The sequence below is a fragment of the Bubalus bubalis genome, chromosome 6 (assembly GCF_019923935.1).
Source record: "Bubalus bubalis isolate 160015118507 breed Murrah chromosome 6, NDDB_SH_1, whole genome shotgun sequence".
Lineage (NCBI taxonomy): Eukaryota > Metazoa > Chordata > Mammalia > Artiodactyla > Bovidae > Bubalus > Bubalus bubalis.
The window spans coordinates 114,954,210-114,981,115 of NC_059162.1; the positions used below are offsets into that span (position 1 = coordinate 114,954,210).

At 50.1% G+C, this 26,906-nt stretch overlaps 1 protein-coding gene across 12 annotated transcripts in view; it reads left to right on the top strand.

Annotated features, from left to right (window-relative positions):
• The window catches only part of AGAP1 (ArfGAP with GTPase domain, ankyrin repeat and PH domain 1), a 559,406-nt gene that overhangs the window by 271,130 nt on the left and 261,370 nt on the right, over positions 1–26,906 (top strand). For all 12 annotated transcript variants that reach the window (XM_025289491.2, XM_025289492.2, XM_025289493.2 and 9 more), the window contains 3 exons: positions 6,662–6,789; positions 8,352–8,507; positions 16,162–16,254. In XM_025289491.2, coding sequence (XP_025145276.1) covers positions 6,662–6,789; positions 8,352–8,507; positions 16,162–16,254 — 377 coding nt within the window. The remainder of the gene's footprint in view (positions 1–6,661; positions 6,790–8,351; positions 8,508–16,161; positions 16,255–26,906) is intronic.

Genomic DNA, 26,906 nt, shown 5'->3' on the forward strand with positions numbered 1-26,906 from the left:
GACAGGTTGCTGGTGGGGTTGTAGGATCTCAGTAGAGTGAAGAACGGATGGGGCAAAAGGAACCGCCCAGCCTAGTGTTTTAGTGGTTCTCGGTGCTCCTGTCTCTGCTAGAACCTTGGAGCTCTGGTTATGAGGTGCCCAGGACATTGCTTCTAGCTTGGGACTCCGAGAGGTGAGAGACCAGGTCACACACCCTGTCCCCTGCCTTCCCTTCCTTCTCTGGGCCCCCGGGTGGCGCTTCGAACATTCCTGTTAATTGACCGATTCTGGTAAATCGTTCAAAGGAGAGAAGATATCTTGCGGATTACATTTGCTAACACTCACTGGACTATGCCAAAAATGTCATCATGGCTAATGAAATTTTAAAAAGCTTAAATGCTTAACTGTGGTGTTCGAGAAGACTCTTGAGAGTCCTTTGGACTGCAAGGAGATCCAACCAGTCCATCCTAAAGGAAATCACTCCTGAGTGTTCATTGGAAGGACTGATGCTGAAGCTGAAACTCCAATACTTTAGCCACCTGATCCAAAGAACTGACTCATTTGAAAAGTCCCTGATGCTGGGAAAGATTGAGGGCAGGATGAGAAGGGGACGACAGAGGATGAGATGGTTGGATGGCATCACCGACTCAATGGACATGAGTTTGGGTAGGCTCCGGGAGTTGGTGAAGAACAAGGAGGTGTGGCGTGCTGCAGTCTGTGAGATCGCAAAGAGTCAGACACAACTGAGCAATTAAACTGAATTAGGTGCTTAATTATGGATGTCGCAGACATCGGGTGGTACCGTTCAAGGGGAGTGTTAGAGACACCCCTGTCCGGGGACCTCGTCCCGTAAGTAGAGAGCTTGAGGCCAGGACCTGGTGTGAGTGATCATGTGTTGGGTTGGGGAGGAGTAGTTCCTATGCCCAGGCACTAGGGATTCAGGGCTGAGAAGTCGAGTTGCAGCCTTCAGCACAGCCCTGACTGCTGTGGCCCTGTGTGTGTGTGCGTGTGGAAACGTGCATTGGTGCTCAGTCAGGACCTGGGTAAAACACGAGCACCTGTGGGTATTTGGGGTGCAGGGTCCCCCTGGAGGAACCTCATGGTTCGAGAGGACAGCTTACCTAGGAGAGGTGATGCTCACGGTACAGATTCTGAGGAGGAACTGACTGTGAGGTCTGGGCCATGGTGGCAGCTTGTGTAGTGTGTTGTGGGAGGTGTGGTGGGTTCTCTCTGGCATGGCAGTGGGCCACGAGGCTGGAGGGTGGTCGCGTCGAGTTGGGATTGCCTCCTGTCTCCTCTGGGGTTCTGAGCCAATTAAGAGATAAGATCCCTGAGGGTCAGATGATTCCTTGTTATGGTAAAGCTGTACCAGGCAATAACGCTCATCTGGGTTTTCTTGTGTGAAAACCAGAAACGGACTGACTTGGTTCCAGGCAGCAGGGGAGCCCTCGCCTTGCCCCCGCGCTCCAGGCACATGGCTCCTGATGGCAGGGGTGGAGAAGGGACAGCCTGTCCCAAGCTGGCGGCCACTTTAGTCACTTAAGTGGGTCAGGCCTTCGCAGGAGGGCTTGGGAAGAGGTCAAAAGAGTTGGGGCTGTGGGTCCCTGGCTCTGTGGGAAGTAATAACGGGAGTGGAGAGCCCCCCACTCCTCCACATGGAAGAGCCCTGTTCTGCTGAGAACTTTCAGCTCTGACATTGGTGTGGTGACGGGACATGTCGCAGGACTGTTAGTAGAAGCAGGTCGGGGAGAGCCTTACGAGGCTGCCTGCAGCGTGTTCTGTGGGCGGCAGTGACGGGGGACAGCCCCGGAGGCTGCCTGAGGAGCCGGCCACGGGCAGGTGGAGTTAGGGTCCAAGTAGTGATCATGAAGATGAATTTATGAGAAATTCTGGTGGAAGAATCCATCTCTTCTGGCTCCTCTGTCCCTGCCCTGGCGTCGCAGGGGATGGTACAGTTAGAGCTGGGAGACGGCGTGAGACCCAGGCTGGGCCATGTGGACGTCGAGGTGCATCCGGAGCGGAGGTGTGGAGTCAGTCGTTGGATCCATGGTCCCAGAAGCAGGAAGGACGCGGAGCAAGGCTGCATGGGTTTGGGAGCCCTTGGCCGGAAGAGAAAATGGCCAAAGAAAGAAGCCTCGAGGCACCAAACGTCTATCGAAGGAGGCTGCGAAGGAGGTTCTGCCAGAGAGGAGCCCTTGAGAGTCGGTGTCAGGGGAGGAGGAACAGTGGTGCCCAGGGCTGCCCAGAGGTCAAGCAGGAGGTGACCAGGCTTCCAGCTGGTCACCAGCAACCTTGGCAATGGCAGGTTTCAACCAAGGGCACAGAGAAGGAAGCCGGGTTGCAGTGGTCAGCACAAGGGAGGGGGCATCAGGGAGAGTCTGTGCCAGCACAGGGCAGAAGCGTGCACAGGCCCGTCCTGGGAGCGCCGGGGTCTGGCAGGGCAGTGTTGCAAGCACTCCTGGAGGCAGACGGACTGCGTCTGAGCCCCTGCTCTGCCGATGGCTCCCCCTGCCTGGTTTTCCTCATCTGTGAAATGGGACTGTAAGGGTTAAATGGGTTAGTAGACAGGATGCTCAGGGCTTCCCTGGTGACCCAGCGGTAAAGAATCCTCCTGCCAATGCAGGAGACCCAGGTTTGATCCCTGGGTTGGGAAGATCCCCTGGAGAAGGGAATGGCAACCCACTGCAGTCTTCTTGCCTGGAGAATCCCATGGACAGAGGAGCCTGGCGGGCTACAGTCCACAGGGCTGCAAAGAGTCAGAGACGACTTAGGCACTAAACAGCGGCAGACATGATGCTCAGCCTCCTGGCCCGTTGTTCAGGTGTAAAGGTCAAAGGTGAGGGGGGAGGGAAAGAAGGGGGGAGGAGAGGAGGATGACCCCCAGATCCTGGTGAGCAGTGGACCTGACTCCCTTGAGGGGACCAGATGCATTCTTTCTGCTCCTCCTTCAGTGCGAATGATTTGAGAACCTGGAGAAGCAGAAATTGGGCATTAGGCCAGGTTTTAATGAGGTCTTATTTGGGAGCTATCCGAGAGTCTTATTTTTACACACTAATTAAAGGGTGTCATTTATCATCGCTCCAATAGAAAATTCAAAATCTGTGCAGAACGTAACTGTGTAACTCGCTTTTTCTGGTTGCTTCAGTTCTTAAATCAACTTCTTTTTAATTGAAGAAGGGAAATATATTTCTGAAAGTATAATCAAGAGCACAGCTGAAAACTAAAGATCTCAAGGTCATCACGCAGGTCGAGAAGGGGCTACCGCCAGCCCCCAGTAGCCACTCAGGCCTCTCCCAGGTCGTGGAAGTTGCTTCCTTATTTTTGAAGTTTCTACAGTGAGATTATGGATACAGTTAAAGGGTATCTATCACCCAAGTAAAACTTCAGAATTGTGGAGGGCGTGATACTTACTCACTCATTTGTTTATATTTGAGTGTATTTAATATTTTTCCCTTCCAGTTTGACTGAGCTATAACCGACACACCATGTAAGGTACACAGTGCAGTGACTTAGCTTGCACCGTGAAATGATATCACAGTGAGTTTAGTGGACATCCACCACCTCAGATAGATAAAAAATTAAAGAAATGGAAACATATCTTCCTTTGATGAGAGCGCCTAGAATGCACTCTGTTAACAACTTTCACGTGTAACAAGAGCAGTGTTGATGATGTCTGTCACGTTGTATGTTAGTCCCTAGGAAGCGGCTTTTAAGCAGCAGCAAGCACTGCTGTTGGAATACCAGGTTAGTGAGATTGGTTAGCGTCTGGCGGCGTGCTGCTGTTCATGCAGTCGCAGAGTCAGACACGACTCGGCGACTGAACACCACCACCTGGGAAGGGAGGAAACATTTTCAGGGTCTGCCCCCGACAGCATTTCAGACTTGGGCTTAGCTCCTGTGGCAGCTTTATACAAAAGCATGGCGCCAAAACTGGCAAAACATCACAGCTTGATGATAAAGGGTCCAGATCCTTTTAAGTCCGCTCAAGTGATTGTGTCTCTGTTTTATTCATTCATTGCATGTACTTATATAAAATATGTAACATTCACTTGTGGAGTGATTAAATGCAGACAAAACTCAGTGATTATAAAGATTGCCCAGCCAGTGTAATCTGAGGGGCAAGTAAGATTCATGTTTTAAGTCGACTGACCTTTCAGTGTTCTGGATATCAGGCGCAGTTGATGGATATAGTTACAGGAGAACAGATATCAGGCGCAGTTGATGACTGGAGTTACAGAACAGAGCCTCCCTGCGCTGGGACCCCATTTCCCTTGAGCTGTTACTGGGGAGGAGGCCTCATGCACACACGCGGCCCAGCCCAGCTCTGTGGCCACAGTGGGCAGGAGGCTTTTCACCGTGAAAAAGAAGGTGGCTCAGCCTTACAAAACAGTCACTGTGTCTCCTCTTCCTTCTTGAGTCAGATACTTCCGTTGTCCCCTATGAAGTGTCCCCCACTTTATGGGTTATCCTGTATTTCTGATGCAGTCTACGTATTTTAGCACAAAATATTTGTAACTCATTTCCTTGCTTCCGTTTGTGGGTAGACATAAAAATAATGGTGAAATAAAACAAATAGGGTTAAAAGTTCTAATTAGGCTTAAAAGAATGCTGAGTTATTAGAGGCTGTGACTTCATATTTTGTTATAAATGTGGCAAAGCAGTAATTCCATGGAGAGAAGAACCTTGGTACTTAACGTGTGGTTGATGCTTTGCACGGCCCTTTCGGTCCCCATGTGGGAGTCTTAATGTGTAAAGATTCTCTCTGCCCATGGACTTGCTCTTTCTAGCCTCCATGTGAGGAGGAGATAAAATTCTTTTCCATTTGGAATGTCATAAAATGAGGATTTTAATAATGTATTTGACTTGTTTTAGAAAGTTTCTCAGCTCTCCCCCTTAGAGTATAAAACACTTACCGAGAATGTCTATAGAGTTGTCCAAATAGTTTTGCCCTGTTTAATTCTGATGTTTACACTTTTTCTGTGAGATTTAAGATGAAATCCTGTATGGTCATCCAACTGAATAGTAGCTCTTCATCCAACTGAATAGTAGCTCTGAGGTCAGGAGGAGAATAAAAATGCATTATTAGAGTTGATCATCAAAATAAAAAAAACTTCTTTGTTTTTGTTTTTTTAATGGAAGTAAATTGGCGGTCACCCTGACAATCGTGATTGTAAGTTATTTAACTTTCGGTCTCGGAATCTCAGCTCACCTATACAGCACATGTTTTGCAGGTGTTGGAAGCTGTTCTTGGGTTTTAGTTTTGAGTTCACATAATGATTTTTGAAATATTCTAATGTGCATCTTCAAAGACCCCAGATCAATACGCCAATGGCTTTGAAATGACAGAGTGTTGCGATATTCCTCTGTAATTTAAACATGATTAGCTGATGAAGGTTATGATCAATACACTATGGGAAGATAAATTAATTGATATCATCCTTTCAGGATGATAAGAGGCCTATCGGAGGTGGGATGTAACTGATGAGGCTGCTGTTTGGTCTCTGTGAGCCATTTTTTATATATTGCATTTCCACTTAATCATGTTTATACATCATTCATTTACATGAAAGCCGTGAGCTGTGGACAAACGAGCTCCTTATTAACACTGTATTCATTTGGACAAGAAATGATCCGCGGCCACTGTGTGTGCTCCTTCTGTGTCATAACCTGCTGCGGGGGGCAGTGTGTGTTCCTTTGCATGGATGTCTTTAAAAATAGCCACTCTGGGCAAAGACAAGGATTGAATATCATTGAACTTAATTACAGCTCGTCCCCAAAGACACACATCTATTCAAATAAAACCTGCAGTTATTCTCCTGTAGTGACACCTATTGGTGTAGGAAGAGTTTTCTAATCCTTGACTTCCTTTCCAATTAAATCCAGTATGCTTTATCAGCCAGCCTATTTGCCAGAAGTTATGACTGGTGGAATTTAGATTTGTATTGATTAAGATAAACTTTCAATGTGTGTAGCTGTATATTTAAATTTAAAAAAATTTTGAGATAATTACATGTCCTTGAATATAATTCTATGCAGTCGCTTGTAGAGTTGAGAGTAATTCTTTAGGCTATGCAAAAATAAATAAATAAAATAGATTTTTTTGGTTCCCAAAAGGATTTGGTTTAAATTCCCCTGTCTTATTTAGGATGATTTTTGCTGCAAGTAATTGGGGAGAAAAAATCATTAGAATGATTTAAACAAGATAGATGTGTATTTTTTGTGGTTTACCTATAAAGCTTCTGAGGCAGTCTGCACAGGGCTGTCAAGGGCTTATGTCCCACCAAGTGTGGCTTCTACCCTCCAAGGTCACTTACAGGGCTGCAGCCAACGTATGTGCCCTTTATGCAGCCAGAAGGAAAAGCTCATAAGGGAGAAATAGGCCAAGGGCATCTCTCTTGAGGGTGCTTCCGGGATGCTGCCACATGACCCTCCTGCTGACATCCTATTGGCCAGGACTTGCTTGCGTGGCCACATTTAGCTGGGGGGCAGGGGTATGGACCAGGGGAAGCCCCAGGGAATGACGTGTCTCTTCTGGTCATCCTGTGCCCGACTGAAAGTCGGGAATTATATTAACTGTGGACCCAGGGGACAGTGGATGATGGGGACGGTCCTGGGCCTCTGCCACGCGCCCTGGGTTTGGAGAGCAGCCTCACAGAGACCTCCTGTGTCCCCTTGCCTGCAGTTGCCCAGAAGATTGTCGCCACGAGGAAGAAGCAGCAGCTGTCCATAGGTCCCTGCAAGTCCCTCCCCAACTCGCCCAGCCACTCGTCAGTCTGCTCCGCACAGGTGTCTGCCGTGCACATCAGCCAGGTATGTCGGTCCCCTGAGAGGCTGGGCTGAAAGGCAGGTACGAGCCCGGGAGGACATGCCTGCCAAGAGGGTGCTCAGCCAGCTCCAAGGTGGATTTCCTGTTTGTTTCAACTTTGCAAATAACAGCGTGTCTGTAACTGACCTAACATCTTCAGAAACTGCTGTGGCTCAGTGGTTTTTATGGGAATCAGTCTTTAATGCTCCCATCTCCACGCTGTCTCTGCTCTTGATTTAAATGACCCCGAGTTGGTCCTTGTTCTCGTCTGCTTGTAGGCTGAGCAGCTGTGGGTAAATCTCATTGGCTCATCCCACAATATGCTTCAAGATGGTAGCAGTTCTGGGTTAGAGTCCCCTTTTCCCTTATGCCCTATGGAAACTGGTAACTTTTTTTTTTAAGTCTTTGCTGAATGTTAGAATAATGCTTCCCCTGTTTTATATTTTATGGGTTTTTTTTGGCCACGCGTGTGCATGTCGGAACTTAGCTTCTCAAAGACGGATCGAACCTACACCCCTGCACTGGGGTCTTAACCTCTGGACCACCAGAGAAGTTCCACTACTATCTTCCTATTGCAACATTTTGCTGTTTATTTGGAAGCAAATAATATATAAGTCACTTTGAAGAACCTAACCAAAATCCCAGAGAGGAACGGTTGGCTTATCTTTGCCTGCTGTCCTGTCTTCGGTTTACATTTCTCAGGCAGGTGTTATGTTGATACTTTTTAAACAGATTTAGTGAGAAGGTTAGGCAACCTCTGTTTGGTTCCTTGAGGAAAAGGAAAGTGCGTTTACAGTAGGGCCCTACAAAGGTACCATCAAGGCTGTTCACATCCCCACCACTGGCATCTGCAATTCTCTCTGAATTTTGAAGTATCTTCCAGATGCATCCACATTTCTAAGAGGTCATTTTCTTTTTTTTAAACTATTTTTTTTGAATATAATTGATTCACAGCATTGCATTAGTATCTGCTGTATAGCAGAGTGTCATTTATACATGTATTAATACATACATCCCTTCTCTTTTACATTCTTTGTCCATAGAGGCCATTACAGACTATTGAGTATTATTCCTCGTGCTGTGCAGCAGGTCCTTATTAGTCATCATCTTTTTATATATAGCAGTGTGTATATGTCAATCCCAGTCTCCCGATTTATCCCTCTAAGAGGTCATTTTCACAATGTGAGTTCTGGTCCTCTGGGGCACAACTGTGCTCTTTCTGCCTCTAATCTAGCGCAGTGAAGGGACCACGGAAACCACTTAGTTCAACCAGTCCCTTCCTTTTTCAGAGGAAATAGAAAATAATTACATTTTCACTCTGAAGAAAAATTAAACGAAAGAGATTTCCCTGCCTTCAGTCCCTTTTCTTAGCTGAAATGACGCCGAGCTGATCGCTGTCTTCTAGAAGGACACCGAGCATCCTTCATGCCGATGCCATCAGCCAGTGGGAGAGGCCGGCGCACCGGTCCGGCTGCACCTGCTGTGTGTGACTTACGGCCCCACACAGGTGGTGAGTGAGGCTCCCGGGGTGGGTCCCTAACACAGCCTTGGCTTCGGATCGTTGCAGACGAGTAACGGCGGTGGGAGCCTGAGCGACTACTCCTCCTCCGTGCCGTCCACGCCGAGCACCAGCCAGAAGGAGCTCCGCATCGACGTGCCGCCCGCAGCCAACACGCCCACGCCCGTCCGCAAGCAGTCCAAGCGTCGGTCCAACCTCTTCACTGTGAGTGTCCCCCAGGGCTCGGAGCATGGGTCCCGAGACGGTCACCGAGTGGTCCTCTGGCCGCCAGGTGGTCAGGAAGGGCGCTTTGTTCCGTGGGCGTCTCAGAATATTGCGGGATGCCAAGGTGCAGGTGCTGAGCAAGCTGGGACGTGCTCAGTTGCAGGGAGTCAGAAACGAAGAGCCAGGAGTTGGATAAAGGTGTCCCTGGTCCTGCGACTCTCTTGGTCTCCCGTTAGACACGTGCATGTGGCAGACTCTGCCAGGATTCCCCACACGTGCGCATCCAGCCTTCAAGATGAGATGTGTAAGCCCTATAGGCGGACAAAACCCCTGCTCCTTAGGCTGGAGCGCTGAGGACTTCCTTGGGGTCTGTACAGGCTCACAGGCCTGTCCACTTGGAATTTTCTTCAGAACCATGTGCAGGGCTCTGGTGTGCATCAGCTCTCAGGGCTCAGGTTTATGAGCTCGGAATCTGCATGGGAACCAGGTGTGTATAGTTTTTTAAAAGCTCCCTGAGCAGTTGGGCTGTCCCCTTTACAACAGAGGACACAAAAGCATGGCCACCCTGTCCATTCCCTTACACACAGCAGACACTACCAATCAATGGTGGAGAAGGCTTTGCAGTTGAGCCCAGAACTCCAGACTCAGAACTCGGGGCAGAGCTACTGCCATGCATGGCTGGAGTCATTTGACTTGAGAAGAACACTTTCCCTCCTGGGACTAGGTCTGTGCATTACGAGTATACAAGCTTTCAAACCAGGGCTTCTCATCCAGATGCTTTTGCTCTGCCAGGAATTTGGCATTTTCTAGAGAAGGTCTGAGTTGTCTCAGCTGGGGGTGGGGGGGGTGGGGGTGGGTGTGGTCTTGCAGAGTTCTAGTCTGGGTACCAGCCACGGAGGCGTTCAACATCCCACAGTGCACAGGCCGGCCGCACAAAAAGGATGTCTCCAGCGTCCAGTGTCTTGTCTTAGAAACAGAAATTTGACTTGTCTTAGAAAGTTGCTCAGCTCTAGCATACAGCATCAGGGTGCTCTGTTTCCAGCCGGGTGATTTCTCCTCTTGGTTGGTCCCTGGGTTGGGAAGATCCCCTGGAGAAGGGAATGGCAACCCACTCCAGTATTCTTGCCTGAAGAATCCCATGGACAGAGGAGCCTGGCGGGCTACCGTCCATGGGGTTGCAAAGAGTCGGACACAACTGAGTGACTGACCCTTTTTCTTGATTGATTATAACTGACTTCAGTGCAAAGAAGTTCAATATTTCCTGGCTCAAGCTAAAGGAGGCTTCTGCAGAGGTAGCCACAAGTCTGTTATCTGATCCACTGCCCTGATTTAGAGATGGCAGGGTTTTTTTTGTTTGTTTTTTTGGTGGTGCAGCACGTGGGATCTTAGTTCCCCGGACAGGGATCGAACCTGCGCCCCCTGTATTGGAAGTGTGGAATCTTATTGTTGGACAGCCGCAGAAGTCCCTGGAGATGACGTTCTCCATGGTGAAGGAGGGTGCCAGGTACGGAGGATCCCCTGGCCCTCTCCTCCATGTCCACGGCAGTTTTCCCATCAGATGGTCTTTATCGCCGAGGTCTGTTGGCAACAGCACGCACTCCCTCCTCACAACCATTCCCTTCCTCGGCTCCTTGCCCCGTGCCGTGTGAGTTCTGGCAGGTGCTGCTGTTGGAGGGCCAGAGTGAGGATCCGACAGGCTCAGCCCCTGGCCTCCACTGCCTGGGGCTGTGTGACTTTGGGCAAGGAACTCAACCTCTCTGAACCGGAAACAACAGTAGTTGCAGAGAGGTTGCTAGGAAGAGTCCCTGTAGGGGTGACGAGTCCTTTGCTTTCATTTTTATCTCACCACCCCACTGTTATGGAGTGACTTACATTAGTGCATAAGCAAAAGTGGCTGTAGATTAGGAGGGAGGTGCTTAGGTGTGTGCAAAATACAGGTACCTACCTGATACGCTTAAAGACATCCACTATGAGACGCTGTACTGTGGGATTTCTTCAGACATGCTGAGAACAGCAGCAGTCACCTAAACAGCACTCGTGGCTTATGCATCCACCTGTCACACGTGTGCACACCCAGGTGGGGGCTTCCAGGTGAGGCGGGGTCACCTCGGAGAACAGGCCGTTGATTGACCCAGGGGTCCGTGGACCTGAGGAGAGCCCACTGCTGAAGGCGCAGAGAGGGCGGGTGGGCCGTGAGCGGGACACCGGCATAGCGGGGAGGAGGGGCCCTGGAACGTGGGCCAGGGCATCTTCTGTGGGTTTGACACTTCTTCTAGGGTATGGCAGGAGGACGGGACACCCAGGCTCACGACACCTCCTCAGGGTCACCTTTCTTGGTCATTGGCTTTGGTCTGTCTTCAAGGCAAGAGGCAAGAAGCTGGGAAGTCTCTTTGAAATGGGGCTGCTCCAGCACGTTCCATCCCACACCTATGTGGGCACCTCTGGGGTCTGAAGGTGCTGGAAAGTAGTGTCCTGGGCCCTGCCCACTGGGTACCTGCCAAAGGAGACATGTTTAAGGCAGGAAGAAGCAGATGAACAGGTGATAACTGTTCATAACAGATGAACAGATAACTCAGGTGATAAGCCTGCCCTTCCCTGCTGCCGTCTGCACGGCCAGATTTGTTTTCCATCAGGCGTGGGTGTTGTCAGAGTCAACCTGGGTTCAAGAGGAGGTGGACTGGGATGGGGGTGCTGCCCGCCCAGAGGAGAGCAGACGGATGGGACCCCCACCTCTGCACAGTTGGAGCCGTGCACACATGTATACACCGAGTCCAGGCGCCCAGACAGCGGCCAGCTGTCCAGGCCAGGTGGGGCAGGGCCAGAACCAGTGCAGACCCGTCCTTATGGTGACTGGAAATCCCCATTGATCGTGTCGTAATTAATGCAGCTGGTGATGGCGGCGAGGGCGTGCCTGTGAAGCAGGCCAGGGTCGAGGCTCGGTCTCTCCGTGTTGGAAAGTGGCCTGAGAGTAGATCCTTTCAGAAGCTGAGTCCATCGCACTGTTGCTACTAGAGGGAACAGGAATCGGGGTCATGAAGAAGCTACCTTCACCCGGGTTTGCATCCTGGCGTTGAAGGAGAAGACTGAAAACCTGCATCTTCATCACTGCCAGCTTTGACACTAACAAAGCGCCGGCGCTGATGGTGGTGGTGACGGGTGGGCGTCGCACGCTCAAGATCTCAGAAGTGGTAACTCCACTAGATGTCAGTGCCGCCCAGGGAATGACAAGAGGCAAATTGATTTCGAAATCGTGGCCAATTAAGAAACTAGATTCTCCTTGTTACCAGCTTGCTCCTGTTCTTAAATATGTAAAATGTCATAACCTCCTCATCCCTGGCGATTGTTAGTAATCACTGGCTTCAATTAGCAAAAAGCGTATTTATTGAAAAATGTGTATTAGGAGGACGGAAGTGCCCTACATCAACCAATCTTAGTGAATAAAAACCCACTCAGGCTGGGACGGTAATGCCCAGATGAAGGAGCTTCGTCTTCCTTACTTACGAAGATCCTCCTAAAGAGGCCAGCGTTAATTAAGTAGTACACGCGCCAGTCAGCAAACACCGTGCTTATAAATTTTATAAAGTGACCTGTAGTGTGCCACCCTGGGCTAACGTTCTTCAGTCCCAGATGCTTCTGTCTGTATACACACACATGCAAAAATAAGCAAAAATCTGAGCAAAAATAAATCACATACACCTTTTACAAAAGACTACAAACTTGCAGATCTCTCCTATAGTAGCAAGTTTTGTGTTCTGTTGGCAGTAGGAACCATCAGTCACTAATAAAAAAGCTGAATGATATTGTATCTTGCTTGTTTCTTTGAAAAAAAAATTATTTTGAAAAAATATTTAAAGGCTATATCCATCGAATTCCTGGTTCTGTAATATATGCTCTTAGGATGAGTAGTTTCATAGCCCTGATTTATTAACATGTGGTTCAAATGTTTTATTAGGAAGTATTTGCAAACATACAGGAATTTTAAAACACATGCATATACTCACCCTGCAGCTCATAGACTGCGAGCATTTTTCTGCCACTGCTGCTACTTCTTCTAGAAATAACCCCGTCATAGATAAAGAGCGCACCTCCAGAATATCCATCCCCCATCCCCCCAGCCCCGCATCCGGGCATCGGCATTCCTTTGGATGCAGTGTCTGTTATCTGCGTCCACGGCTTAAACTCACTCCTCTACGTGTCCGCAAATTGTCCGGTGGACAATTTATAATCCTGATGTCACTTACATGTGTATTTCTCAAAGCTTGCCATATAATGCCGACACCCCAGAACAGAGCCAAGCATACCCAGTAACCAAAGATTGTGTAAAGCCATTACCCAGTTCATAGAGACTCTCTGTAAAAAAAATACGGCAGCAGAATTGATAGTATAAATAGACCTGTTTGAATAGTATTTTGTCTTCTGCAGGGCAGGGAGCGAGGGTCCTGTGACGTGCGCTCCAGCAGGCTTGGACTCGCTCATCGGTTGCAGGGGGGAAGCTGGGTCTCGGTGTGGTAGCGAGGGCATTTGGCCACGATGCTCGTTCTCGGGAGCAGGCCGCTGGTGGGGCGCCCCTCACTGCTTCCTTTATCACCTGAGGGGCGGCTGAACGTGTCTCTGACGAAGGAGGTGGTGATTAGGTTTATCCTAGCCTTCCTTTCTGCTGCGTTCACTGTGCAGAGGCTCTGCGGTCGCTCTCCCGGCCCCCCGTGGCTTTCTGTGTTGGGTGTGATAAACTCCTGTTAGGGTTCTGGTGGTGTGCCAGGTGGGTGCCTTGCACACTCACTCCTGACCCCCCAGCAGCGGTACCCAGGGCAGCTTTGGATCTGACGCTTTCGCGGAGCCATTTGAGTGGCATTGTGAGGCTGTGCTGTGGGTGATGTAGTCTCAGGGCTGGCAGAAATAGCAGGAGAACTAACTGGGAATCTATACGTGCTGCGGTGTTTTATGTCCAACGGGTTTGTTGCAGTTTGGCTGTTGGATTTCTGTTTTATGATATATTTCACAGACTGCTGTACCGAAAGTCACTATAGGATGGAGAGACAGTAAACCCTTCTGCCTAACAAATTATCACCACTCCGTCCATGAAGGTTTAGTTTTATGGTTCTCTCCAGCCAAGTGTGAGAGTCATCGGGAATTTCTGCTGCATTTTGGCGGGGAAGTTTTCCCTCAGTTTCTACCTCATTCATCTCAGGGTATGTGATCAGACGTGGAGTTTAGTTCCTGATCCTGCTTCCTCTGGAATCTGGAATTCTCTGACAACAGAGTGGCTGTGGAGACAGATGTGCTGCCTTGAGGAACATGTTAATTTTTTTTTTTTAATGTTTGTTTTGTTAATTATTCTGATTAATAGAGAATAATGAAGACAGATTTCCAGATTTAGAAATTCAGAGTTCTTAAAATTCCAAAGTACCATTAGTGGTCTCTATTGATTTGAAACAATTTTAAATGTCATCCCTGTGAGCTTTGAAGCTCGTTTACAAATAGAAACCTCAAATTCCAGCTTTCTCATGAACTGAGACATAGGGGAAAGAGAACTTATATAAGAGCTGTTACATAGCTCTTACCACAGGTTATTAATTAAACAGTTAATTAATTAAAGAGAAAAGTGAGCCCCTAACTCTTTAAAGTTCATGACAAGGAATTATTTCCCACCGAGCCCAAAGGTTAAACATCACGTTTCTACATTCTTCCACCACTTTCTATGTGTTGCTTGTTCGTTTCCTGGTACCTCATTCCAAGCTTCTAGCATCCTAAAGAAAAGCAAGTGCACGGTGCCTGGCTCTGAGTAGGTGCTCAGTAAATAATGCCAGCTTCTTAGCATCATCAGGGAAGCCTGTCTTCTATGGAGCCCGTGGGCTCATTGCAGTCCCTGATCTGGGTTTACGTCATGGGAACTTTTCTCCTCATACCCCATGACATCACTCCCTTTAATATTAAAAATATATATATACGCGTATATCAGCTGCGCCGTCTCACACCCTTTAAAACTGGATTTCATTAGCTTCTCATTGCCGCACTGGACACCACAAAGTCTGCTCATTCCATATATCATCTCAGATTTGAAAAGCACATGAAAATGTTTCTCCATTTTCAATATTGTGTGAGTAATGTTCCCATTGAAAAGTAATGGGGTGGCGTTGTCACTTGTCAGCACAGTTATTAAGGAGGACGAGTCTCAGATCTTTCTCTCATAATAAAATAAATCTGTCAGAAAATCATCGTGCTCACAGTTTCTCATGCCACCAAGCGATGGAGACTTAGCTGTGGTTGCTCCTTCAACGTCCCCAGGTCATGGTGTCCTGGGGTGGCTTCCCTGGGGCCCCCGTTGACACCCTCCCTGCTGGCCGCCCTCCTCCTGGGCGTGCACACACGTCATTATTGCCAAGAAAACTGTCAGGAACTTGGCAAACAAAGCCACTCATTTTCCCCCAAAGTACTGATATTTTACCCCCAAAGAGATCTTCAACTTCCTTTCCCCTTGGTTATTTTCTGTGGTATCTTAACACTAGTTTAACTTTGAATTCGCTCTTTTCTGACTCTCCAGAAGCAATAAAAAGGAACGTTAATGGCAGCTCGATATGAATTAGGAGTATCCCGTTGAATTGCACAGCTGAGACGTTAATAGAATTTTTAAAATCCTTCAGATGTTAATTAAATATATACATTTATGTCACAGGTTTCCCAAACAAGCAGCGAGGAGTCCTTTTCTCCTCGGCTGGATTTAACTGCAGCTTCGGAATGTGTTTTCCTGTTGGGCGTTACTTTCCTGTATGGTCCATTGGTTTCTCGTAATTGAATTTTGAACTTCTTTACAAAAGAATTAAAAGATGATTTTGCAGTGGAAAAGTGGGAAGGAAAGTTTAGAAAATTCCCTGTGACATGATGGCTCGGTGACAATGGACGCACAGCAGTCTGTTCCTGGGATATGTGTGCGTGTACATGGGTACACACACAGCTCGTACATGGGGGTACATGCACAGCTGGTACACGTGGGTACACGCACAGCTCATACATGTGGGTACACGCACAGCTTGTACACGGGGGTACATGCACAGCTCAAAGACGGGGGTACATGCACAGCTCGTACATGGGGGTACACACAGCTGGTACACGTGGGTACATGCACAGCTGGTACACGTGGGTACACACACAGCTAGTACATGGGGGTACACACACAGCTCATACATGGGGGTACACACACAGCTCATCCATGTGGGTACATACACACAGCTGGTACACGTGGGTACACACACAGCTGGTACATGTCGGTACATGCACAGCTCATACATGGGGGTACATGCACAGCTGGTACACGTGGGTACACACACAGCTGGTACACGTGGATACACAGCTCATCCATGTGGGTACATACACACAGCTGGTACACGTGGGTACACGCACAGCTGGTACATGTCAGTACACGCACAGCTCATACATGGGGGTACACGCAGGTACACACACAGCTGGTACGTGTGGGTACACACACAGCTGGTACACGTGGATACACACACAGCTCGTACATGGGAGTACACACACAGCTTGTGCAGGGCTTCTTCAGGGTCTGTGCATTTTGCAGAAGCTATGCAGGTGGGTTTCACCTCCCCAGTCTGTGAACTGCAGCCCTTCCCCAAATGCTAACTTTATTTTTGCTTTTCAGTCTCGGAAAGGGAGTGACCCAGACAAAGAGAAGAAAGGCCTGGAGAGTCGGGCGGACAGCATCGGGAGCGGTCGAGCCATCCCAATTAAACAGGTAACGCGGCTCCCCCGTGCCCGGCCCTGTAGCTGGAGACACACCCCGGGTCTCTCCTCGCCGTGAGGCTGGCTCGTGCGCCAAGGTTTGTTTGATGTGCTCCGCTGATGAATGTAGAAGTCACTCACTTGACATCAATTAGAAGAGGTTCCTGTGTGTATTAAAATAGGATCATTAGAATAAGAAGAGGGGAAATGTGACAACAGGCCTAATGAAGTGCAGTCTGCCCGCCTGCATATGGAGTGCGTTTCGAGACTCGCTGGCTTCAAAGGCTGCCTTTGTAGCGCGGCTTTGATTGGGCCGCTGGCCGCCAGGCGACAGGGGTAAATCAGATCCCCGTACAAGAGCCCCTTGTGATCACAGGAATAGCCCGACGTGGCCCTAATTTGCTCTCGCAGACGGACATCTGAACACGGTTTCAGGCTGGTTTGTAACAACGAGGCAATTAGTTGTGATAATCATAGCCGGTGTGTCAGCTGTGGGCTCTTGTTTGTAATTTGCTAATGAAGGAATTGTAACTTTGATTAGGTTCAGTTTCATTTAGACCTTATTATATAAAGGAACATTTACAGCTGTAATGTGGGGCCTTAATTAAACTTCCTCATTACACAACAGGACTCGAACGCAGGCATTTGTTTTGGCCTATGTCGCTAGCCTGGAATCGGTTTTCATTAGCCCAGAAGCCGGGTACCAAATGACTTTATGTCTCAAGGAAAAGGGGAATTCACAAGACCTATTTGGCTGTGATAGTTCCCAGGGAAATGAAATGAAAGTGTTCAGCCCGGCAGCGTGGCTTCTGGAAATGCCGTCTTTTAGTTTGCTGAAGAAGGCCGGTTGGCTTCGAGTGTTTTCTGCTTAAGGGCAAGAGGAGGCAGTGGGCAGGATGACAGCTCTGCGTCTGCGCTGGTACCTGGACACGTTCTCGAATCCTGTGGGAGCTCGTGTTGGCGCTGGCCACCCTTCGGGAGGCCCAGAGTCTTTCCACTTGAAACAGGTAGCCTCCGGCTTCACTTGGGGCCGGGGCAGTTTCAGCATGCAGGCGTGGGGCGGGCCCCAGCATCACAGGTGAGACAGGCGGAAGTCCACGGGGTTTCACAAGACACCTTCAGAGACAGGGGAACTGGTGTGTAGGCTGGCGCAGAGAACCACTGAGAGCAGTCTCCTTCCCTCCTCCTGCTGTTCGCACTTTTTTTTTTTAATTGAAGCATAGTTGATTTACAATGCTGTGTTTAATTTCTGCTGTACAGCAAAGTGACTTAATTATATGTGTGTATATATATATATGTACACATACATTCATATGTATTTATGGGTCTTCCCAGGTGGCGCTAGTGGTAAAGAACCCACCTGCCAATGCAGGAGACATAAGAAACTCGGGTTTGATCCTTGGGTCGGGAAGATCTCCTGGAGGAGGAAATGGCAACCCATTCCAAAATTCTTGCTTGGAGAATTCCGTAGACAGAGGAGCCTGGGGTTGCAGAGTTGGACGCGACTCAAGTGGCTGAGCACGCCACTATATGCGTGGTGAGCCCTTGGTGCGTGGAGTCCCTCCTTTTTCTGTGGAGTTCTTCAGACAAGAAGATTGGAGTGGGCTGCCATTTCCTCCTCCCGGAGATCTTCCCGACCCAGGGATGGAACCCGAGTTTCTTTATGTCTCCTGCATTGGCAGGTGGGTTCTTTACCACTAGCGCCACCTGGAAAGCCCCATAAACACAGCCCCCTGACACACACACACACACACACACATATACACACGTGTGTGTGTGTGTGTATACACATATATATGCATATATTTGCCTATGTTCTTTTCCACCGTGGATTCTCACGGGATACTGAACCCAGTCCCCTGCGCTCTACGGCAGGGCCCTGTGGTTGATCCGTCCCGCGTGGAATAATTGGTGTCTGCTAACCCCACACCCCCGGTGCATTCGCTCGCACCTCCTCCCCTCTCCCCCTTGGCACGTCTGTCCTCTGTGTCTGTGAGTCTGGTTTTGACTGCTCCTAAAGGCTTTCTCTCCTGTACAGATGCAGGCACAGTTGCTTATTCTTTTGTGCAATTACTTATTGATATAAACTTACCTCTCCACATAAGGCAATTTTAATGTGTAATTTTCATCCTGTTGATGCTCTTTCAACTAGAATTGGGAAAATCACTGAACTCTTTTCCTCTCATTTAAAATATACATCCTGGGACATTTCCTTTCGGGGTGCTAGACCGCGTCCCCCGTGAGCTCGGGTGGGCGTGCCGGCCGCCACCCCAGTCAGGCTGGTCCCCAGTGTGGGTGGGGCCTCCCTCCCCTCAGTTTCTGCCCTGCCCCTCTGCACAAGGCTTGCTGTACAGGCCAGGCTTTCCATCTGCGTGCTGCTGGAGGCTGACGGTCAAGGGTAAGTCGGGTATTACCCTGTCCTGGGAAGCCTTTTAGTAGTAAATGTTCAAAATAATCCAGCTCACCCCTCAGTCGTGATCTGGTTTCCTGGGGCATCCTGACGCAGGCAGCCCAGCCAGCTCCTGTCTGTCGTAGCTGCCTGTGCGTACAGACGTGGGAAACCCACGTCCCGGAGCCCGCACCTGGCCGGTCAGAGTCCCCTCGAGGCAGAACATTCCTGGCCTTGGCCTCCACATCTGGGAATTGGGCTCCGGATAATACCGAGTCCCTTGGGATGCTGAGATGAGGAGATGCCGGAGAGGATTTTTAGATTCTGGTAAAACCAGATTTTCAGATTCATTGTGCTCAGGACATTTTGGAGCCTTGCTGTGGGCCGCACAGGCTGATGTGCATTTGCACACAGACATATAGATTCATCTGTATTTTTATAAAGGAATGGAAACCCTTAGAGGTAGTCTGGATTCCTCAGCCTGCCAGGGATGACATCAGCTAGTAGAAATAAAGCGAGAGGATTGTGGAAGATGGGGCTCAGTTAGAGCAGCACCTGCCAGAATGTTCTAGACACTGCAGACCTAAACGATTAAGTGACTGCTTAGTATTTGCTAAGCATTCACGTAATATCTCTCTGAACCCTCAACATTGCCACAGTTGACATAGCTGTGTTATCTTCATTTTTAAATTAAATCCTTGTGGTGCAAGCATGCACCCATGCACCCTACGCTGCCTGTTGGCCAGAAGCCTTCAGAAAGCTTAGGAAGGGAATTCCCTGGCAGTCCAGTGGTTAGGGCTCTGCACTCTTACTGCCGAGGGTGTTCGATCCTTGGTCGAGGAACTAAGATCCCACAAGCAACACGGCACAGCCAAGAAAAAAAAAAGAAAGCTTAGGAAGCAGAGTTACATGCCTTGAATTAAACGTGTGCCCCCAGCCTCAAATACCTCGTGCCCAAGGAGAGGAATCTTCTGAGATATGCCTACAGAACCGCACGTCTGCAGGGACACGGGTCCTCGCACGTCTGTCCGGGGTTGCCTGAGGTCCCTGCATCCCGTCTCCAATGCCTGTTCTTCCCACCAGCATCTGAGCCCCTGTCTCCACTCTCAGTCCCCGTTCCGGACTGGGTCTGTGTGTTGGGGCCCCAAACCCCAGCTCACGGGCCCTAAAGACAGAGAAGTCCTCCTCCTGAGCCTCCGGGTCTTGGGGCTGGGCTGGGGGTGGCTTTGGGACAGGCCGGTATGTTTGATCATCACAGGCTCTGTCTCCACCCCGGCACACAGGAGTCTTGTCGGGGGCAGTTCAGGACACGGGTGAGGCTGTTTCTCCATCACGCTTGGTAGCCTGATGCGTGTCTTTGCAGACAGAGCGTGTTCCGGTGGGTTATTTTAACCACGTCCAGCTCACGTTTTACAGCTCGCCCGTTGGCTGTGAGACGGAGGCTGTCCTCAGCCCAGCATGGGAGGAGCTGTCCACGGATGGTGGGCAGTGATCCTGTCTCCCCTCCTTCCCCCGTGAAAGCTTTCTCATCGAGAATGTGACTTGTCTTCTGCAAAATAACTTCCATTTTTTGAGGACCTGGGCCCACCTCCGCGTTCTTTGTCCTTTCTGAGTCTCAGTGGAGATTCAGTTCAGAGAAGTCTGCTTCTCCTTCTCCGTCTGCCTTTCCTTCCTCCTCCTCCTCCTCCATCTGCCTCCTCTTCCCAGCCTCCTCCTTCTCCTAAACTATGGCGATCAGGTCTCGTCGAATAGAAATGTAAAAGCAAAAAGCAAGGAAAAGAAAAAGCCAGAGGCCCGGCTCAGCGGCGAGTGGGCTTGTCACGTATTAATTTTTCATTGCTGTGGAGAGTTGCACATACATAATCACTTGATTGCAGTGGGAGTTAGGGAGCTCCTATGGTGTCATTTGCATAAATCTTGTTAAGTCAATGGCAGTTAATGAAGTACAAATGAGCCCGGAGAAGGTGACATGCAAATCGTGGGTGGCAGATGGGAGGTCTGTTTGGGGGACGGCAGCTGTGTGCTCTTTTTTTTTTTTCCCTCTCTCCCGAGTTTTTTCATCTCTATATGATGGTCCATATACTCAGCCTGTCCTGTTTCCCTTCCGGACTCCTCCTGCCTCTGATGTTCACCCTGAAAACACAGACCTCAGGGCTTCACCTCGCACCCAGTAACACACACTAGAGTGTGAACATTTGAATTGGTAGAATCTTGGATGAGAGGGTTAGATATCATCACCGACTCGATGCATGTGAATCTGAGCAAACCCCGGGAGACAGTGGAGGACCGGGAAGCCTGGCCTGCAGCAGTCCGTGGGGTCGCAAAGAGTCAGGCACAACGGAGCCACTGAACAACAACGTTCATGGTCAGTTGATCCTGCTCACACCGTGGAAAAGGCCTGGATGTATCTTTTGTATGTGAGGACAAAAGGGGAAACAAGCAAACACCTCACTAAGTGTTGTCTCGTGGGGTTTCAGAGAGTGAAAAAGTGAAGAATACTGTCTGCTTTATCACGCTTCTGTCTGTCTGTCTGTCCTTCCTCCCCTGCAGACAGACTGATGGTGTTTATCTGGTCCAGATCCCTCCCAACCCCCGGCCCCCCTTGACAAGTGAGCCCTAAGGGGTGGGCTTCTGCAGGTTAGTTGGGTGGGGAGACTCCAGAAGAGCACTGTAAATGCCCCCCTGTAAATCCGGCTGCAGCAAGGACCCCTCAGAGTCTGCGTGGACCCCCTCAGCAGGGCCCCACAGGCCTGTCTGGGCGAGGCTGGGGTGCCCCTGGCCTGGTGGCTTTTGTCTTGGAGATTTAAGCGCTGGCAAGGCTCAGAGAGCTGTTAGAGATTAACAGGCAAAACACTGCATCTGCTTGCTTCCTGCTTTCAGAATTTTTTTTTTTTTTTAATTTCGTCCACCGGTTGCTATTTTGGAAGAAAGAAGTCCCTGATGTCCTTGAACAAACGCAGGCAGAGCAGTGTGTGCGGGGAGCTGGGCTGCGGCGGGCCTGGGAGCCGCCTGCTCTGTGCGGCCCTAGCTCTGCTTGGTCCAGCCCAGGGGCACTTTCTCGGAACCTGGGTCTGAGGTGCTGCTGGAGACCCAGGTCAGCTGCTTAATTCTGGGATCCATGGAAACACCAAACACTAAGTGTCTTCACCTGGTTTTCTATTTGTTTTCTTTTCTTTTTATTAACCTAAGTTGGGAGCGTTTTATTTCCCTTTTTAAATTTTATTGGAGTAGAGTCGATCTACAGTATTGTGTTAGTTTCAGGTGTACAGCAAAGTGAGTCAGTTATATGTATGCACACGTGCGTGCTAAGTCATCTCAGTTGTGTCAGACTCTTTGCAACCCATGGACCGTATCCCACCAGGCTCCTCTGTCCACGGGGATTCTCCAGGCAAGAATCCAGGAGTGGGTTGCCATGCGCTCCTCCAGAGGATCTTCCCGACCCAGGGATGGAACGCACGCCTCTTATGTCTCCTGCAGTAGCAGGAGGATTCTTGACCACTAGTGCCAGCCGGGAAACCCCTCGTTATAGGTACACATGTACTTTAGAGTCTATTCTCTTACAGATTATCACAGATGTTGAGTAGAATTCCTTGTGCTATATACTGTAGATGCTTTATGGTTTCATGTGACTTTTAAAAGAATTCTGAATTTTGGCCTTGAACCCTGATGGAACTTTGGCCACCTCTGGGGCAGAGGAGCCACCAGTGAGCACAGAGCCCTTCCTGTAGCCCCTGAAGCCGTGGGGAAGCCCTTCCCAGGACATAGAGGCAGAGCGGCCTGGGTGGCCTTCCCCAGCACCCTGCCATCACCGCGAGCCGCTGTGGAGCCGTGCATGTGTTTGATTCTCAGTCGAGTAGAAAGCAGCAGTTATCAATTCAGTGAAAGGAACCTCGAGTTAACTCCCTGGCCAGCCTGCCACTAGGCCTCTGACCTGCGTGGTCTGGTACCTGGAACGCGCACCAGGGGCTGGATTGTGTGACATCCTCAGAATAAAAGCCACTGATGCCACTCACTTTTGACGTCCCCAGAACGTCTGACACCGTTCACAGCCAGTTGGTCAGGCATCCGGCCATCATCTGCTTTTACAGAGAGAGCAAGATTGATGAGCGAGATGAAACTGTAGAGAGACTGGATAGGAAAGAAAGAGGTGGCCCTGTCCTTCTCCCTGGACACATGGGGCTGTGTCCACGGGGCTCCTGCTTGCCCCGACCACAGCGGGGCCCCTGCCCTTCTCCCAGGACACGTGGGGCTGTGTCCACGGGGCTCCTGCTTACCCCTGACCTCAGAGGTCGCTGCGCTTCTCCCAGGACACGTGGGGCCATGTCCACAGGGCTCCTGCTTGCCCCTGACCTCAGAGGTCCCTGTGCTTCTCCCAGGACACGTGGGGCCATGTCCACAGGGCTCCTGCTTGCCCGTGACCTCAGAGGTCCGTGCGCTTCTCCCAGGACACATTGGGCCATGTCCACAGGGCTCCTGCTTGCCCCTGACCTCAGAGGTCCCTGCGCTTCTCCCAGGACACGTGGGGCCATGTCCACGGGGCTCCTGCTTGCCCCTAGCCACAGCGGGGCCCCTGGGCACCAGCACCCTGAGAAGACGTTGCTCACCCATGTGGCAAATCAGCTCTGCCTGCACCCACCGGGGCCCAGTCCGCTCCCCAGAAGCAGGTAATTTGCTGACGCCGACCTGGCGCCCTGAAACCTAATTTACCTCACTTGGGTGCACAGCGCCCGGGGAAGACCACATCCAGCCTGGATCCCGGCAGACGTCGCCAATTACGATGATTAATTTAATGGGTCAGGTGGGGGCATCACATGCTTTTCATCTGGCTCCTCAGCCATCACAGTGTCATTGGCAGAACACTCTGGAAGGTCTGGATGCCTCGGTGGGAACTTCCCTTCGTCCATCTGCCATGAGAGGGCAGACCCTCCACAGCCCCCTGACACTTTGGCTCGTGTAGGTGGATGGTGGCATGGTCTGTACAAAATGCTCAAAATGCTGCAAGAAATGACATCGACCACAAAATACAAGGCCTAGAGTTTATGTATAAATCTACAGAGCAGTTTAACCTAACCCTTCCCTTGGTCAGAAGGGCTACAGGAGGGTAATACAAGGTGATGCAGATGAAGCACTTTAGCACTGTTAAGCGGGGGTCTTCTCTGGTCGTCTCGTGGGAACGAATCCATCTGCCCATGCGGGGATACAGGTTCAACCCCTGGTCTGGGAAGATCCCACCTGCCTTGCAGTGGCTAAGCCTGTGACCCACAAATATTAGGCCAGTGCTCTGGAGCCTGTGCTCTGCAACAAGACAGACCACCGCAGTGAGAGAAGCCTCATCCTGCAGGAAAGAAATGTTCCCTTTTGCTCAGCCTGTAGCTCCCTCTCTCAACAGTGCATCTTATGACTGTTAGGGCCAACTTCCCAGGTGGCACAGGTGGTAAAGAATGTGCCTGCCAATGCAGGAGCCATTAGAGATACAAGTGCGATCCCTGGGTCGGGAAGATCCCCTGGAGGAGGGCATGGCATCCCACTCCAGTGTTCTTGCCTAGAGAATCCCTTGGCCAGAGGAGCCTGGCAGGCTATGGTCCATAGGGTTGCAAAGAGGTGGACACAGCTGAAGTGACTTCACTCAAGGCCAGCTCGGATTTCCTTCTCTGTGAATAGAAAGTCTGAAACAAGTGAGCACCTTGCTTTCTGGCAGGAAGAATCACACTGGCTGTCAGAATGTCAAGTTTTGTGTCCATCAACAGGTGAAGGGTTAAAAAAGATGTGCATGTATTCAGTGGAATGTTGCTGCTGCTCAGTCACTTCAGTCGTGTCTGACTCTGTGTGACCCCATAGACAGCAGCCCACCAGGCTCCCCCGTCCCTGGGATTCTCCAGGCAAGAACACTGGAGTGGGTTGCCATTTCTTTCTCCAATGGATGAAAGTGAAAAGTGAAAGTAAAGTCGCTCAGTCGTGTCCGACTCTCCGCGACCCCATGGACTGCAGCCCACCAGGCTCCTCCATCCATGGGATTCTCCAGGCAAGAGTACTGGAGTGGGGTGCCATTGCCTTCTCCATGGCTCAGGCATATAAAAGAATGAAACAATACCATTTGCAGCAACGTGGATGGACCTAGAGATCATCATATTAAGTGAAGTAAGTCAGACAGAGAAGGACCAATACCATATGATATCACCTATATGTAGAATTTAAAAACATGTTACAAATGAGCTTACTTACAAAACCAAAATAGACTCACAAACACAGAAAACAAACTTGTAGGTACCCAAGGGGAAAGTGGGAGAGATGGATAAGTTCGGAATTCAGGAGTAACAGATACACACTGTGCCATGCTCAGTCCCTCCGTTGTGCCCAACTCTCTGTGACCCCGTGGACTGTAGCCTGCCAGGCTCCTCTGTCCATGGGATTCTCCAGGTAAGAATACTGGAGTGGGTTGCCGCGCCCTCCTCCAGGGGATCTTCTGACCACCCAGGGATTGAATCCAGGTCTCCCACATTGCAGGTGGATTCTTTTACTAGCTGAGCCACCAGGGAAACCCAAGAATACTGGAGTGGGTAGCCTATCCCTTCTCCAGAGGATCTTCCAGACCCAGGAATCGAACCTGCATTGCAGGCAGATTCTTTACCAGCTGAGCTACCAGGGAAGCCTGGATATACACTACTATATCTGAATTAGATCACCCAGGGCCTACTGTGCAACACAGGGAATTAGACTCAGAATTTTGGAATGACACTATAGAGTAAAAGAATCTAAACAAGAATATGTATATGTGGGGGGTGGGGGATGTGTGTGTGTAACTGAATCCCTGTGTTGCACACCTGAAACTAACACTGTCAATCAGCTATACTTCAAATAAAGAAACACTATTACATCTTAGTGCCTTCCCAAGGCTGCTGCTGCTGCTGCTGAGCCTCTTCAGTCGTGTCCGACTCTCTGCGACCCCATAGACGGCAGCCCACCAGGCTCCGCCGTCCCTGGGATTCTCCAGGCAAGAACAATGGAGCGGGTTGCCATTTCCCTCTCCAATGCATGAAAGTGAAAAATGAAAGTGAAGTCTCTCAGTCGTGTCCGACTCTTCGTGACCCCATGGACTGCAGCGTACCAGGTGCCTCCATCCATGGGATTTTCCAGGCGAGAGTACTGGAGTGGGGTGCCATTGCCTTCTCCCTTCCGAAAGCTAGTCTTCCCCTATTCACTCAGAACCATACCCTGCTCTGCTTGTTCGCTAATGTTTCCGCCTGCTTAGAAAGCCATCACAATTGACCAGATCGTTGATGTGTTAGATTTATAATGAGAACGCTGACCGTCCTCCTGGGCTCTTACTCTGTATCAGTTACTGTGTTAGATGCTTTAGTCACATGACCTCACTTAATTCTCCGCCAACCTCAGACACAACTTACTGCCCATGACAGATGAGGCATCCCGGGCCTAGGGAGGTCAGGTCACCCCACCGAGGTTACCGAGCTATGAGGGCGGAGGTGGGGGTCACACCCAGGAATTGTCTAGCATGTGTGACCATCAGAGCCTTTGCCATCTGCCCCTGATTGAATCTGTGCCTACACTGACCATCTTTACTAGACCAGGCTAAAGGTCACGTCATGGTATCCGCCTTGTGGGGTTCCAGCAGAGCAGGGTGTTTATGGGGGGCTGTCCTCTAAAGCACGTGCTGTCTGGCACCTGGACCAACCGCGGTCCTTGGGTTCAGCTGCTCAAGGTCACCCGCAGGCCCAGAGAGGGACCGGCTCACGAGAGATGCCAGCATCGCCAGATGGCCAGGCGTCCGGGGTCCCTTGGGGCTCCTTCCCTTCCGTCCTCATGCATATTGAGCTCCCAGCTTTGGTTGGCCCCTCAGTTTGTGCTTGTTACAGCCTGCCTGTTCTCAGGGCCCATTTCTCGTGCGTTCCATTCCAGGAGATGCAGTGTCCCCTCTCCTCGCTGCCCTGATACCTCGTCAGGTCTTGGGATTTTGCCTCTGTCTTCCCTGCCCCGTGGGCACGTGCATCGTTCATGCTCTCTGCTCTCCTGTGCTTTGGAGCCAGGAGGGGGGGGTGGGGTAAGAGGGGCGTGCCCTCTGGTGGTCTCTCCTGGGGGTCCACAGGGCAGGGCAAGGAGGTCAGCAAGTGTATATACAGTAGACGGAGTAGGTCAGTAGCGTAAGGGGTTCTTCTTTCCCTGAAACAGAAAGATGTTTCTTTTAAAGGATGTGTGACATCGGAGAGGTCATACTCTATATTGTTAGATTTTAAGATGCAGGATAAATTTTAATCTCTCTT